The sequence below is a fragment of the Pristis pectinata genome, chromosome 5, assembly GCF_009764475.1.
Source record: "Pristis pectinata isolate sPriPec2 chromosome 5, sPriPec2.1.pri, whole genome shotgun sequence".
NCBI classification, from domain to species: Eukaryota; Metazoa; Chordata; class Chondrichthyes; order Rhinopristiformes; family Pristidae; genus Pristis; species Pristis pectinata.
The window spans coordinates 2389748-2405640 of record NC_067409.1 but is presented as its reverse complement, the minus strand read 5'-3'; the positions used below and the strand labels follow the sequence as shown (position 1 = coordinate 2405640).

Sequence of the window (15893 nt, the reverse complement as noted above, 5' to 3'; positions counted from 1 at the left end):
CTCACACATTGACACCCCTCTCTCTCTCTCTCTCACACACACACACAGACACTTTCTCTCTCTCTCTCTCACACACACACACAGACACTTTCTCTCTCTCTCACACACAGACACTTTCTCTCTCTCTCTCACACACACAGACACTCTCTCTCTCACACTCACACACAGACACTTTCTCTCTCTCTCACACACACACACACACTTCTCTCTCTCTCTCTCACACACACACAGACACTTTCTCTCTCTCACACACACACAGACACTTTCTCTCTCTCACACACACTCACACACACACAGACACTTTCTCTCTCTCTCACACACACACAGATACTTTCTCTCTCTCTCTCTCTCACACACTCTATCTCTCTCTCACACACACACACACTTTCTCTCTCTCACACACACACACTTTCTCTCTCTCTCTCTCACACACACACAGACACTTTATCTCTCTCTCTCTTACACTCACACACACAGACACACACACAGACACTTTCTCTCTCTCTCTCTCTCTCACACACACACACTTTCTCTCTCTCGATTGACGTTGAGGAGCAAAAAGTTTTGCAAGAGGCAGGCTGAAATCAAGAGGATTTTGTGAAGACAAAGTGCAGGGAATCCCTCTTGTAGGAGCCTCTCTCCTGTCACCGAACCCCACCACCACCCTCCACCCCACTCCTCTTTCTCTTACCCTGCCCAGTGTTTCTCTCTTGTCCTCTCACACACTACTACTAATTGCCAAAGGATACAGTAGGATAAAGATCAGTTGCAGTTATGGGCGGTGAAATTGTAGATGGAGCTTAATCCGGCCAAGTGTGAGGTGTTGCACTTTGGGAGACTAAACGTAAAGGGACAGTACACAGTTAATGGCAGTACGTTGAGGTACAGAGGGAACTTGGGCTCCCTAAAAGTGGCTGCACATAGCTCCCTAAAAGTGGCTGCACATTGATAGGGTGGTGAAGAAGGCGTACGGCATCCCTGCCTTTATTGATCAAGGCATTGAATTCAAGAGTCAGGAAGTTATGTTGCAACTTTATAAAACTCTAGTTTGGCCACATCTGCATTCAATTCTGGTCAGCCCATTACAGGAAGGATGTGGAGGCTTTGGAGAGGGTACAGAAGAGATTTACCAGGATGCTGCCTGGATTAGAGGGTATGAGCTATAAGGAGAGGTTGGACAAACTTGGGTTGTTTTCTCTGGAGCGTTGGAGGCTGAGGGGAGACCTGACAGAAGTTTACAAATTTGAGAGGCACAGATAGAGTAGACAGTTGGTATCTTTCTCCCAGGATCAAAATGTCTAATACTAGGGCGTGCATTTAAGGTGAGAGGGGGTAAGTTCAGAGGAGATGTGTGGCGCAAGTTTTTTTTTACAGAGAGTGGTGGGTGCCTGGAATGTGCTGCCAGGAGTAGTGGTGGAGGCAGATACGATAGAGGGGTTTAAGAGGCTCGTAGAGAGACACATGAATATGCAGGGAATGGAGGGATATGGACCACGTGCAGGCAGAAGGGATTAGTTTAATTCGGCATCATTAGCTTCATTAGTTTGGCGCAACGTTATAGGCTGAAGGACCTGTTCCTGTGCTCTACTGTTCCATGTTCTACCAGTTATGTTGCTTCAGCACTTCCAATCCAGAATGCCAAACCACATGGGCACTTGCGAGGATTTACCAGGTCGAATATCTTTGGCCGGGACTGGTTACCGATGTGCAGCAAGTCCTTGAACCCTTTGGTGATCAGGAGCGCAATCCGCTCCCCCTTCCTCTCCAACAGCGCGTTAGTGGCAACAGTGGTCCCCATCCGGATCCAGTCAATCCGGGAGGTGTCCACGGGCTGATCCCTTGGTATGGGTATTCCACATTCCTGTCACAGACACATACAAAAAAGCAGGTCAGACAAAAGATCCACATACCACAGGCTGGAAGCAGCGTGGATGCCCAGTGCTCATGAATAGAAAGGAGAGTATCAGATGTGTTGGACACACGTTCTTCCAGGGATCTACCGTGAACAGCACCAAGGCTGTGCCCCGACAACCCATATATCAGAGATACAGCACAGAAACAGGCCCTTCGGCCCACCAAGTCCATGCCGATCATCAACCACCCTATTACAAGATGTCTTGCTATGGCAAATGCTCTGCCTGAGACCACAAGAAACTGCAGAGAGTTGTAGACACAGCTCACCACATCACAGAAACCAGCCTCCCCTCCACAGACTCTGCCTACACTTCTCACTGCCTCGGTAAAGCAGCCAGAATAATCACAGACCCCTCCCACCCCAGACAATCTCTCTTCTCCCCCCTCCTGTCGGGCAGAAGATACAAAAGCCTGAAAGCACGTACCACCAGGCTCAAGGACAGTTACTATCCCACTGTTATAAGACTATTGAATGGTCCCCCAGTACGATAAGATGGACTCTTGACCTCACAATCTACCTTGTTATGACCTTGCACCTTATTGTCTGCCTGCACTGCACTTTCTCTGTAGCTGTAACACTTTATTCTGCATTGTTATTGTTTTCCCTTGTACTACCTCGATGCACTGATGTTGTGAAATGATCCGTATGGATGGCATGCAAAACAAAGTTTTTCTCTGTACCTCAGTACATGTGACAATAATGAACAAGTACCAATTACACTACTCCTATGTTAACCCCATTCTTTATCCTCCCCACATTCTCAACACCCCGATTTTACCTGTCGCCAACACAATTTACAGCGGCCAATTAACCTACTAACCCGCACATCTTTGGGATATGGGAGGAAACTGGAGCACCCGGGGGGGAAACCACCTGGTCACAGGGAGACACAAGAGACTGCAGATGCTGGAATCTGGTCACAGGGAAACGTGCAAACTGCACACAGACAGTGCCGGAGGTCAGGATTGAACCTGGGTCTTTGCTGGTGTGAAGCAGTGGTTCTACTTAGTTGCAGTACTGAGCAATGCCTGGGGTATCCCCCAACCTCCCAGTGATTTACTGAGAGCAATGACATTATTCCAAGTAACACCAAGCATGTGCCCCAACCTCCCAGTGAATTATTCTGAGCGATGCTGTGGGTAGTTCCCAAGCTCTCGAGTTAACATGGGAAAAACATTGGGTTCCCCCAAACCGCTCTGATTTTTCTGTTAGATTGTTTTTTTGCGAGCAGATGATCAGATCTGATTAGATATCAGATAGGACAGGCACAGTAGTGTAACAGTTAGTGTAACGCTATTACAGCGCCAGCAACCCGGGTTCAATTCCAGCCGATGTCTGTAAGGAGTTTGTACGTTCTCCCCGGGTCTGCGTGGGTTTCCTCCGGGTGCTCCGGTTTCCTCCCACATTCCAAAAAAGACGTACGGATTAGGAAGTTGTGGGCATGCTACGTTGGTCCTGGAAGCGTGGCAACACTTGCGGGCTGCCCCCAGAACACTCTACGCAAAAGATGTATTTCACTGTGTGTTTTGATGTGCACATGATTGATAAAGAAATCTAAATCTAAATCTTAATTGCCCCTTAAGAAGGTGCAGGGTCAGCTTCCTTCTTGAACGGCTGCAGTCCTTCTGGTGAGGGTGCTCCCACGGTGCTGGTAGGGAGGGAGTTCCAGGGTTTAGACCCCGTGACAATGAAGGAACGGCGAGATATTCCGGATCTGGAGGGGAAACTTGCAGTGGTTGGTGTTCCCATATTCCTACTGCCCTTTGACCTTCCTGCTGCTAGGGTGGTGGGGTTGGGAGCTGCTGTAGGAGTGGTCTGCAATTTGTAGATGGGACACGCTGCAGCCACTGTGAGCTTGTGGAGGGACGGAGGGTTTAGGGTGGTGGAGGGGGTGCTGATCGAGTGACTGCTTTGCCCTGGATGGTGTTGAACTTCTTGAGTGAAGTATACTGGCGCAGGCAAGTGAAGACAGTCCCGTCACACTGCTGACGTGTCCTGTAGACACTGGGAAGGTTTTGGGATGTCAGGAGATGGTTCACTTGCCACAAGATAGCAAACCTTCCACCATCTCTCCGATGCGTCTGGTCCAGTTCAATTTCTGGTCTATGGTAACACCCAGGTCGTGGATGGTAGGAGGATTCAGCAATGGTATTGACATTGAATATCGAGAGCTTGTGGTTAGACTCTTGTTGGAGAGGAGTATTGCCTGACTCAATTCTGGCGTGAATGTCACTTGTCCCTTTCTCAGCCCACACCTGAACATTGTCCAGGTAAATCGGTTTATTATTGTCACTTGTACTGAGGTACAGTGAAAAACTTGTCTTGCACACTGTTCACACAGATCAATTCATTACACAGTGCATTGAGGTAGTACAGGGTAAAACAATAACAGAATGCAGAATAAAGTGTTACAGTTACAGAGAAAGTGCAGTGCAGGCAGATAATAAGGTGCAAGGCCATAACGAGGCAGATTGCAAGGTCAAGAGTCCATTTTATGGGACTAGGGGTCTGTTCAATAGTCTTATAACGGCAGGATAGAAGCTGTCCTCGAGCCTGGTGGTACGTGCTTTCAGGCTTTTGTATCTTCTGCCCAATGGGAGGTGGGGAGAAGAGAGAATGTCCTGGGTGGGTGGGGTCTTTGATTATGCTGGCTGCTTTACCGAGGCAGCAAGAAGTGTAGACAGAGTCCATGGAGGGGAGGCTAGTTTCTGTGATGTGCTGAGCTGTGTCCACAACTCTCTGCAGTTTCTTGCAATCACGGGCAGAGCAGTTGCCGTACCAAGCCATGATGCATGGAGATAGGATGCTTTCTATGGTGCATCGATAAAAATTGGTGAGGGTCAAAGGGGACATGCCAGGTCATGCTGCATGCAGGCATGGGCTGCTTCACTGGCTGAGGACTTACCAGTGGAAACAAACATCAGCAGACATCACACTTCTGACCTTATGGTGGATGGGAAATCATTGATGAAGCAGCTGAAGATGGTTGGACCTAAGGCACTGCCCGAGGAACACCAAGGTCTATGCCATCTCCCACTGGTTTAATCAGCACAAAATCAGGGGTGCCCCTCATCCCTCTACAGTGTGCCACGCTGGGTGTGCCCACACCAACTTTTACCTCCTGCAGGATCCTCCTGATACCCTCTGTGGGGGCATCCCTGTAATTGGACAGATCTTCAGAAAGCAGCTTCATCACCCGAACCTTTCCCCCGGGACACCTGGCAAAGATGTCGGTGAAGGTCCCGCCTCGGTCAATAGCGAACTGAAACTTGCTCCCTGGCTCCGTCATCACTCACAGACCGAACCCTGGAGACCGTCAGTGGGGGAGAGGGGGAGAGAGGGCACATGATCAATACATGAAACTCCAATAATCCGGCAATCTCAGGACTTTGGTAGACCATAAGACCATAAGTGTGGGACTGGCAAACTTTCTGGAGTATTGGATGAAAAATATTTCCAGTGAACCAGGCACAGTGAAAAGGAGGGCAGAACCAGCAATTACATTGGAGTTTGGGAACAGCAGCCCAGGTGTGTAGAAAGGGAACAGAGCAAACACTACTGGGTGAGCCAGCTGCCGAATCATCGGGAGTCGTGAATCATCGGGGAGCGGATTATTGGAATTTTACTGATTTGCATCTCGAGTTAACCTGATTTTCTCTCTCCAGGGTCCCCTTCCTGGGCTCAGGGAGCTGAGGGCAGCAATAAGCAGGGGTGTGCAGTTTGACATAAACTCTGCAGTTGTCAGCACCACCTCTGGCTCTGTGGGTCGCTCTCTGGTCTCAGAGTCAGAACCGTGTGGATTCAAGACCCGCCCCAGTAACCTCGGCAGAAATCCAGGCTGGTGAAAAGAACTGAAGAACCACTGACACTCAGAGGGGCAGTAGTGGGAGTGTCACACTGTGGGGGGGAGGGGGCAGTACTGAGGGAGGGGTGGTACTGAGGGAGGGGTGGTACTGAGGGAGGATCACTGACGTAGGGGCAGTCCTGAGGGAGGATCACTGATGGAGGGGCTGTACTGAGGGAGGATCACTGATGGAGGGGCTGTACTGAGGGAGGATGACTGACGGAGGGGCAGTACTAAGGGAGGGTCACACTGTGGGAGGGGCGGTACTGAGGGAGGGGTGGTACTGAGGGAGGGGTGGTACTGAGGGAGGATCACTGACGTAGGGGCAGTCCTGAGGGAGGATCACTGATGGAGGGGCTGTACTGAGGGAGGATCACTGATGGAGGGGCTGTACTGAGGGAGGATGACTGACGGAGGGGCAGTACTAAGGGAGGGTCACACTGTGGGAGGGGCGGTACTGAGGGAGCACGACACTGTCGGAGGGGCTGTACTGAGGCTAGACAGGGAGTTTAGATGAATGAGGGGTGACCTGATTCAAACCCATAAGAGCCTAGAGGTGTGCAGCAGGGTAGATGCTGAGATCTTCCCATGTGGGAGAGTCTCAAACAAGGGGACATAGTTACAAAACAAGGGGCTGGTCATTTAAAACTGAGGTGCGTTGAAATTATTTCTCACAGAGAGTGGTGGATCTGTGGAACACTCTGTCCCCGCGGGTGGTGGGATCAGAACCAGGTTTATTACTACTGATTTATGTCATGAAGTGTGTTGTTTTGCAGCAGCAGTACAGTGCAAGACACCAAAATTACTATAAGTTACAAAAATATAAATGAATAAATAGTGCAAAAGAGGAATAACGATGTAGTGATCATGGGTTCATGAACCGTTCAGAAATCTGATGGCGGAGGGGAAGAAGCTGTTCCTGAATCATTGAGTGTGGGTCTTCAGGCTCCTGTACCTCCTCCCTGCTGGTAGTAACGAGAAGGACAGACCATTAGATATATTTAAGGTGGAGATAGATAAGTATTTGAAAGATTGAGGGATTGAGGGTTATGGGAAACTGACACAGAAGAGGCCTGCAGTAGATCAGCCATGATCATATGAGTGGTAGGGCTGGATTGAGGGGCAAGTGGCCGACTCCTGCTCCTATTTTCTTGTGCCCTCAGTTCGTTTTGGAGTGGCAGTACTGAGGGAGAGGCACACTGTCGCCAGGGCAGGGCAGGGGAGGGGAAGTATAGGAATATTTTCCATTGGTTGTGAGTATTTTGAGATGTCCTGAGATCAATCAACTAAAATAAACTACAAATGGTAAAACTGCTGCAGAAGTTCCACAGTCTAAACTTCACCCTGAGAGCAAAGGGCAGCTTCTGAAACCACTCTGCCTCCGAGTTCTATTAATGGGTCACTGCCTGCAGAATCTTTGTTAAACTGTGTATCGTTTTCTGTAACTCAATCACCGATCACCAGACTACAAGGAAAGTTTTCTGCCTGGGAGTTAACCCCTAGAATGCCAAAAGATTCTAGACTTAAAGATTCATCTGAGACAATAGTCTCACTCCCACAGTTGGTCTCACTGCCCCCCAACAAACAATCTCACCGTCAACCTGCCCCAGTCAATCCCACTCCTGCCACAACTCCCATCCATCAGGTCCCGTTGTTCTCTCCTCCCAATCTCACCCCCCCCATTTGTCTTATTCCCAGTCTTCAGTATCAACACCCCTGATCTGTCAGTTTCACTCCCCCCAAACTAATTCCCCCATCAGTCTTACTGCCAACCTTCAGCATCACTCCGTCACTCCCACTCCCCCGTCGCTCCCCCTCTCCCCGTCACTCCCCCTCTCCCCTGTCACCCCCTCTCCCCGTCACACCCCCTCTCCCCCGTCACACCCCCTCTCCCCCGTCACACCCCCATCACACCCCCTCTCCCCGTCGCTCCCACTCCCCCGTCACACCCCCTCTCCCCCGTCGCTCCCACTCCCCCGTCGCTCCCACTCCCCCGTCGCTCCCACTCCCCCGTCACACCCCCTCTCCCCCGTCACACTCCCACTCCCCCGTCGCTCCCCCGTCACACCCCCTCTCCCCCGTCGCTCCCCCTCCCCCCGTCGCTCCCCCTCTCCCCCGTCGCTCCCCCTCTCCCCCCGTCACTCCCCCTCCGAGTCTCACCACTCCTGCCACTCTTCCCTATTCACTCTCAGAGCTCTGTCATTCTATATCCCGTCACTCCCTGTTCCCCATCACTCTGTCTTCATCATCCTCTGCCCCCCCATCGCCCACGTCCCTCTCCCGTGTCCCTATCAGTCTCTTCCCCCGTGACTCTCTGCCTTGTCACCCCGTCGCTCTCCTCAGCATTGCCACTCTCCGTCGCGCTCCCGCCCTGCCACTCTCACCCCCTTCATTCTCCCGCCCCTCACTCTCCCACCTCATTGTCCATCACTCCCCTACCCACCCCCACCCATCATTCTCCCACGCTGTCACTCTCTCCACCTTACCCCCTTGTTTCCCTCCCAACTCTCTCCCTCACAGTCACTCCCCCCTCACTCACTCACCCCCCACCCCCTCACTCACACCTTCACACGCACTCACTCCCCTCACTCATTCCTCCTCACTCTCCCCGTCACTCCACTCACTCACTCTCCGACCCTCCTCACTCTCACTGTCACAGCCCCTCACTCATTCCTCCTCACTCTCCCCGACCCCCTCACTCTCCCCCTCTCACCCCCTCACTCTCCGACCCTCCTCACTCTCACTGTCACAGCCCCTCACATTCCTCCTCACTCACTCCTCACTGTCACTCCCCTCACCCCCCTCCTCCTCACTCACTCTCCCTCTGTCACTCACTCACCCCCCACCCCCTCACTCACCCCTTCATACTCACTCACTCCCCATCATTCCCCCCTCACTCACTCCCCTCCTCACTGTCACAGCCCCTCACTCATTGCTCCTCACTCTCCCCCCACTGTCACTCCCCCCTCACTCACTGACCCTCCTCACTCTCCCCTCACTCCCCCTCCCCTCACTCCCTGACCACCCTCACTCTCCCCCTCACTCAGACCCTCCTCACTTTCCCCTCACCTCACTCCCTCACTCCCTGACCACCCTCACTCTCCCCCTCTCCCCCCTCACTGACCCTCCTCACTCACTCCCCTCACTCCCCCCTCACTGTCACTCCCCCTCACTCACTGAACCTCCTCACTCTCCCTCCCCTCACTCCCTCCTCACTCCCTCAGTCCCCCCTCACTCCCTGACCACCCTCACTCCGACCACCCTCACTCTCCTCCTCACTCAGGCCCTCCTCACTCTCCCTCCCCTCACTCCCTGACCACCCTCACTCTCCCCCTCTCCCGCCTCACTGACCCTCCTCACTCACTCCGCTCACTCCCCCTCACTGTCACTCCCCCTCACTCACTGAACCTCACTCTTCCTCCCCTCACTCCCTCAGTCCCCCCTCACTCCCTGACCACCCTCACTCCCCTCACTCCGACCACCCTCACTCTCCTCACTCAGACCCTCCTCACTCCCTCAGTCCCCCCTCACTCCCCCCTCACTGTCACTCCCCCTCACTCACTGAACCTCCTCACTCCCTCCCCTCAGTCCCCCCTCACTCCCTCAGTCCCCCCTCACTCCCTGACCACCCTCACTCTCCCCCTCACTCCGACCCTCCTCACTCTCCCTCCCCTCACTCCCCCCACTCCGCCCTCCCTCCCTCACTCCTCCCTCCCTCCCCTCCTCCCTCCTCCCCCCCTCCTCCCCCCCCTCCCTCCTCCCCTCCCTCCTCCCCCCCTCCTCCCCTCCCCCCTCCCCCCTCCTCCCCTCCCCCCTCCCCCCTCCTCCCCTCCCCCCTCCCCCCTCCCTCCTCCCCCCCTCCTCCCCTCCCCCCTCCCCCCCCTCCCCCCTCCTCCCCCCCTCCCTCCCTCCCCCCCCCTCCTCCCCCCCTCCCTCCCTCCCTCCCCCCCCTCCTCCCCCCCCCTCCCTCCCCCCCCCTCCCCCCTCCCCCTCCCTCCTCCCCTCCCCCCTCCCTCCTCCCCTCCCCCCTCCCTCCTCCTCCTCCCCTCCCCCCTCCCCCTCCTCCTCCCTCCCCTCCCCCCCTCCTCCCCCCTCCCTCCCTCCTCCCCCCCTCCCTCCTCCCCCCCTCCCTCCCTCCTCCCCCCCTCCCTCCCTCCTCCCTCCCCCCCTCCCTCCCTCCTCCCCCCCTCCCTCCCTCCTCCCCTCCCCCCCTCCCTCCCTCCTCCCCTCCCCCCCTCCCTCCCTCCTCCCCTCCCCCCTCCCCTCCCCCCTCCCTCCCTCCCTCCTCCCCTCCCCCCTCCCTCCCTCCCTCCTCCCCTCCCCCCCCCTCCCTCCTCCCCTCCCCCCTCCCTCCCTCCCTCCTCCCTCCCTCCCTCCTCCCCTCCCTCCCTCCCCCCTCCCCCCCCCCTCCCCCCCCCTCCCTCCCCCCTCCCCCCTCCCCCCTCCCCCCCCTCCCTTCCTCCCTCCCCCCTCCCCCCCCTCCCTTCCTCCCTCCCCCCTCCCTCCCTCCTCCCCCCCCTCCCTCCCTCCCTCCCCCCCCTCCCTTCCTCCCTCCCCCCTCCCTCCCTCCTCCCCCCCTCCCTCCCTCCCTCCCCCCCTCCCTCCCTCCCTCCCCCCCTCCCTCCTCCCCTCCCCCTCCCTCCTCCCCTCCCCCCTCCCCTCCCCTCCCCCCTCCCCTCCCCCTCCCCCCCCCTCCCCCCTCCCCTCCCCCCTCCCCCCTCCCCTCCCCCCCCCTCCCCCCTCCCCTCCCCCCCCCTCCCTCCTCCCCTCCCCCCCCCTCCCTCCTCCCCTCCCCCCCCTCCCCCCCCTCCCTCCTCCCCTCCCCCCCCCTCCCTCCTCCCCTCCCCCCCCCTCCCTCCTCCCCTCCCCCCCCCTCCCTCCCCTCCCTCCCCTCCCCTCCCCCCCTCCCTCCCTCCCCTCCCCTCCCCCCCTCCCTCCCTCCCCTCCCCCCCCCCTCCCTCCCTCCCCTCCCCCCTCCCTCCCTCCCCTCCCTCCCTCCCCTCCCCCCCTCCCTCCCTCCCCTCCCCTCCCCTCCCCTCCCCTCCCTCCCTCCCCTCCCCTCCCTCCCCTCCCTCCCTCCCTCCCTCCCTCCCTCCCTCCCTCCCTCCCCTCCCTCCCTCCCTCCCTCCCCTCCCTCCCTCCCTCCCCTCCCTCCCTCCCTCCCTCCCCTCCCTCCCTCCCCTCCCTCCCTCCCTCCCCCCCTCCCTCCCTCCCTCCCTCCCTCCCTCCCTCCCTCCCTCCCCTCCCTCCCTCCCTCCCTCCCTCCCTCCCTCCCTCCCTCCCCTCCCTCCCTCCCTCCCTCCCTCCCTCCCTCCCTCCCTCCCTCCCCTCCCTCCCCTCCCTCCGTTGTCTCTGATCCGTTGACCCCTAAATTTATGACCCCCAAGTGACCTCTGCTCTCCGTCTAACCCCGGTACTACCGCTGACCCCTGAGGCCTCCTGACCTCCGGCCGAGGGTCTGACCTGCTCTCCGACCTCGGGCGAGAGGTCGCCGCTCCGTCCGATCGTCCGCCCGCCCGCCGGGCGCCGTCCCGCCCCTCCGCACAGCGGCCCAATCACAAACAGCCTCGCACCTTCTCGCAATCCAATTGGTTCAAATGCGCCCGGGCCCTCCTTTCGTCGACTAATCACGCTGCGGAAACCGAAACGACCAATCACAGCTTCGGCCCTCAACGCTGTCCAATCAGATACAAAGCGCCAGCGGCTCCGCCTTCCAAGCCCTCCTCCTGATTGGTTGCGACCGAAGAGCGCGCAAAATGTACTCCCGCCCACCCGGTCTACGTCATGGCGTTGTGGCCCCGCCCAATAAGGTCACCTGAAAATACCGCAGAGGCTGGAAATCTGAAATAAAAATGGAAAATTAAAACTAAAATACTGCAGATGCTGAAAATCTGATATAAAAATGGAAAATGTAAATAAAGTATTGCAGATGCTGGAAATCTGAAATAAAAAGAAAATAAAAATCAAAAGCAAACGCCAAACTGCGGGACCCCAACGGGTCGAGCAGCATCCGTGGAGATAGTCAACATTTTAGGTCAATTCCCAGCATCAGCACCTCGGGCAGTGTGCTCCAGACTCCAACCACCCTCTGAGTGAGAAAATCCTTCCTCAATCCCCTCTCAGGACCTGCACCAGCTCAGCACGTCATGGAAACCAGCCTCCCCTCCATCGACTCTGTCTACACTTCTCAATCCCCTCTCAAGACCCCACCCACCTTGGACATTCTCCCCCCTCCCATCGGGCAGAAGATACAAAAGCCTGAGAACACGTACCACCAGGCTCAAGGACAGCTTCTATCCCACTGTTATAAGACTATTGAACGGACCCCTAGTACGATAAGATGGACTCTTGACCTCACAATCTACCTCGTTCTGACCTTGCACCTTATTGTCTGCCTGCACTGCACTTTCTCTGTAACTGTGACACTTTATTCTGCATTCTGTTATTGTTTTCCCTCGTACTACCTCGATGCACTGATGTGATGAAATGACCTGTAATGAACGGAATGCAAGACAAGTTTTTCACTGTACCTCAGTACAGGTGACAATAATAAACCAACTTACCAAATTTACCAATTTACCTGTTCTGGTGCAGGGTCTGAGCTCAAAATGTCGACCTTCCCTCTGCCTCCATAACTGCTGCCTGACCCACTGAGATCCCCCGGTGGTTTGGCTTTTGTTCCACATTTCGGTCTCTTGTGTCTCCAATGAACATCAAAATACTGCAGATGCTAGACATCTGAAATAAAAACATTCCACAGGACAGGCAGCATCTATGGAGATAGAAGCTGTTTCTTTGTCTCGGAATGACAGGGGCTCACAAAGTTACGAGGTGCACAGAGAGGGGCTGATATTGAGAAACTTTTCCTCTATCACAGTTGTCTAAATCTAGAGGGCATACTTTTAACATAAAGGGTGGGACTTCGAGAAGGACTTTTCTCACCCGGCGGGGGGGGAGGTGGAATCAGGAACGCACTGCCTGAGGGGTGGTGGAGGCAGAGACTCTCACAACATTGAAGAAGTATCTGGAGGAGCACAGAGAAAGGTACGGAACAAGTGCTGGGTCATGGGATTAGTGCAGGTGGGTACTTGATGGCCAGCATGGACAGGGTCAAGGTCAAAGTCAAAGTGGTCAAAGTCAAAGTTGAGTTTATTGTCAGATGCACAAGTCCATGTGTGCACAGGTGCAGTGAAAATCTTACCTGCAGCAGCATCACAGGCACATAGCATCAGATAAGCAGCATTCACAAGAAAAACATAAACATAAATTGTACACAATTTTTACAAGAAAAAACACAATTAGAACAAAAAAAACAGTCCATTTTAGTGCAAAATGATCAAAGTGGCCATAGTGTTATTAAACTGTAGTGATTAGGGTTGTGCTGGTTGGTTCAAGAACTGAATGGTTGAAGGGAAGTAGCTGTTCCTGAACCTGGTGGTGTGGGGACTTCAGGCTTCTGTACCTCCTGCCCGATGGTAGCTGCGAGGAGATGGTGGGCTGAAGGGCCTGGTTCTGTGCTGTATGACGTGACTCTAGGTTAACAACCAGCAAGTTATCACCTTCCCTCTCAGAACTGGGAGGTCTAGAAAGTATAGAACACGGACATGCGTAAACTTGTAAAGAAAGGTGAGAGGTAGAGAGGGGGAGAACAAAGTGGTGTCTGTGGTAGGGAGGAGACTGAGAAGGGGCAGACAACACAGATTGGTGTCATAAACCCAAAAGACATAGACTATTCCTCAATCCCCTCAATCCTGTTCTGCCATCAACTAGACCATGACTGACCCTACCTCAGCACCATTTTCCTGCCCCACCTCAATAACCCTTCATTCTTCTTCTTCTACTATCTCTCCTGATCAAGGATGAGACTTCACTCTAGTTCTGTGGGTTTTGGGGTGACTGATGAGGCCAGTGTGGGAACTGCAGACCCTACCTATCCAGATAGCTGTCCAAAATAAAACATCTGCAGATACTGGAAACCTGAAACCAAAACAAATTGTGGGAAATGTTTTCCTTTTTTCACTTTGAAAATCTACTGATCTCTGTTTTCAATGAACTCAGTGACTACATAGTCCCTTGGGATAGACAAGTCCAAAGATTCTCCATGGAGAGTCCAGGATCCGAGGGCACAGCCCTAGAATAAAGGGACGTCCCTTTAGAACTGAGATGAGGAGGGATCTCTTCAGCCGGAGGGCAGTGAATCTGTGGAATTTGTTGCCACAGACGGCTGTGGAGGCCAAGTCATTGGGTGCATCTAAGGCAGAGATTGATCGGTTCTTGATTGGTGAGGGTTATGGGGAGAAGGTGGGAAAATGGAGTTGAAATAAAAAGTCAGCCATGATTGAATAGTAGAGCAGACTCAATGGGCTGAATGGCCTAATTCTCCTCCCATATCTTATGGCCTTATGGCCATTCTCTGCAGGAAGGAATTTGTCCTCACTTCTGTCCTAAATGGCTGATGCCTTATTCCGTCTGTGACACCCCCCCCCCCCCCCCACCCCCAGTTCCTAAAGCCTTGGCCAGTGAGAACATCCTCCCAATGTCTATCCTGTGCTATTAAAAAAAAGTGCTGGAGAAATTAAGATAAGATAAGATTTCTTTATTAGTCACATGTACATCAAAACACACAGTGAAATGCATCTTTTGCGTAGAGTGTTCTGGGGGCAGCCCGCAAGTGTCGCCACGCTTCCGGCGCCAACATAGGATGCCCACAACTTCCTAACCCGTACGTCTTTGGAATGTGGGAGGAAACCGGAGCACCCGGAGGAAACCCACGCAGACACGGGGAGAACGTACAAACTCCTTACAGACAGCGGCTGGAATTGAATGGCACTAAAAGCTGATAAATCCCCAAGTCACATCCCAGAGTCCTGAAGGAGGTAGCATTCAGGAATCATGTAGATTAGGGAACAGTTTCCACAGGTTGGAGAGTGGCAAACGTAACCCCACTGTTTACCAAAGGAGGGAGAGAGAACAGGATGGACCACAGATCAGTTCACTATCAGCAGTGGTGGGAAAATCGCTGGAGCCTATTGCTGAGGTAACAGAACACAGAACATCTCAGTGGTATTCGAGAAAGTCAGCATAGATTTCTGGAGTGGAAATTGTGTCTGACAAACCCACTGGAGATTTTTTAGGATGCAACTGGTAGAACCAGTGGCTGTGGTGTACTTGGGTCTCCAGAACATGGGACATAGAACAGTACAGCACAGAACAGGCCCTTCAGCCCACGATGTTGTGCCGACATAGCTATTCCCTCCTGCTACAGAATGCTCATATCCCTCCATTTTCCTCTCATTCATGTACCCATCCAAGCCCCTCTTAAAAGCCCCCAGTGAATTTGCCTCCACCACCCTATCAGGCAACGTATTCCAGGCATCCACCACTCTCTCAGTAAAAAACTTACCTCTCATGTCTGTCCTGAACCTACCCCCCTCACCATAAGTGCTTGCCCTCTGGTATTGTATCTCTCAGTAATGGGAAAAAGATATTGCTTGTCCACCCTATCTATGCCCCTCATAATTTTATACACTTCCAACAGATCACCCCTCAGCCTCCGACGCTTCAGAGAAAAGAACCCAAGTTTGCCCAGCCTCTCCTGATAGCACATGCCCTCTAATCCAGGCAGATTCCTAGCAAACCTCCTCTGCACCCTCTCTAAAGCCTCGACATCCTTCCTATAGTGAGGTGACCAGAGTTTCACACAATACTCTAAATGCGACCTAACCAGAGTTCTATAGAGATGCATCATAACTTCTTGACTCCTGTACTCGATATCCTGATTAATAAATGCAATCATTCCATAAGCCGCCTTAACCACCCTGTGTACCTGTGTAGCCACTTTCAGTGAGCCATCAATTTGCACCCCAAGGTCTCCCTGCTCTTCAACACTGTTAGGGGTCTTGCCCTTAAGAGTGTACTGCCTCTTGACATTAGTCCTACCAAGGTGCAACCCCTCACATTTATCTGAGTTAAACTCTGTCTGCCATTTCTCTGCCCACATCTACAGCTGATCTATATCACAATGTATCTGTCGCCAGTCTTCTACATTATTCACAACTCCACCAATCTTGGTATCGTCTAAACACTTACTAACACATCAATCAACATACTCATCCAGGTCATTTCTGTACATCA

General features: G+C 54.0%; 1 protein-coding gene across 4 annotated transcripts in view; it reads right to left on the bottom strand.

Annotated features, from left to right (window-relative positions):
• The window catches only part of oplah (5-oxoprolinase, ATP-hydrolysing), a 72229-nt gene extending 60871 nt beyond the window's left edge, over window positions 1–11358 (bottom strand). For 3 of the 4 annotated variants that reach the window (XM_052016812.1, XM_052016815.1, XM_052016814.1), the window contains exons 1-3: window positions 11223–11358; window positions 5034–5221; window positions 1670–1861 (exon numbers count right to left, since the gene is read on the bottom strand). In XM_052016812.1, the coding sequence (XP_051872772.1) occupies window positions 1670–1861; window positions 5034–5204 (363 nt within the window). In that variant the 5' untranslated portion in view covers window positions 5205–5221; window positions 11223–11358. Of the gene's footprint in view, window positions 1–1669; window positions 1862–5033; window positions 5222–11168; window positions 11194–11222 lie in introns of those variants that run through there. The other variant, XM_052016813.1, reaches the window with a different exon arrangement.
• Window positions 11359–15893: the final 4535 nt, after the last annotated feature.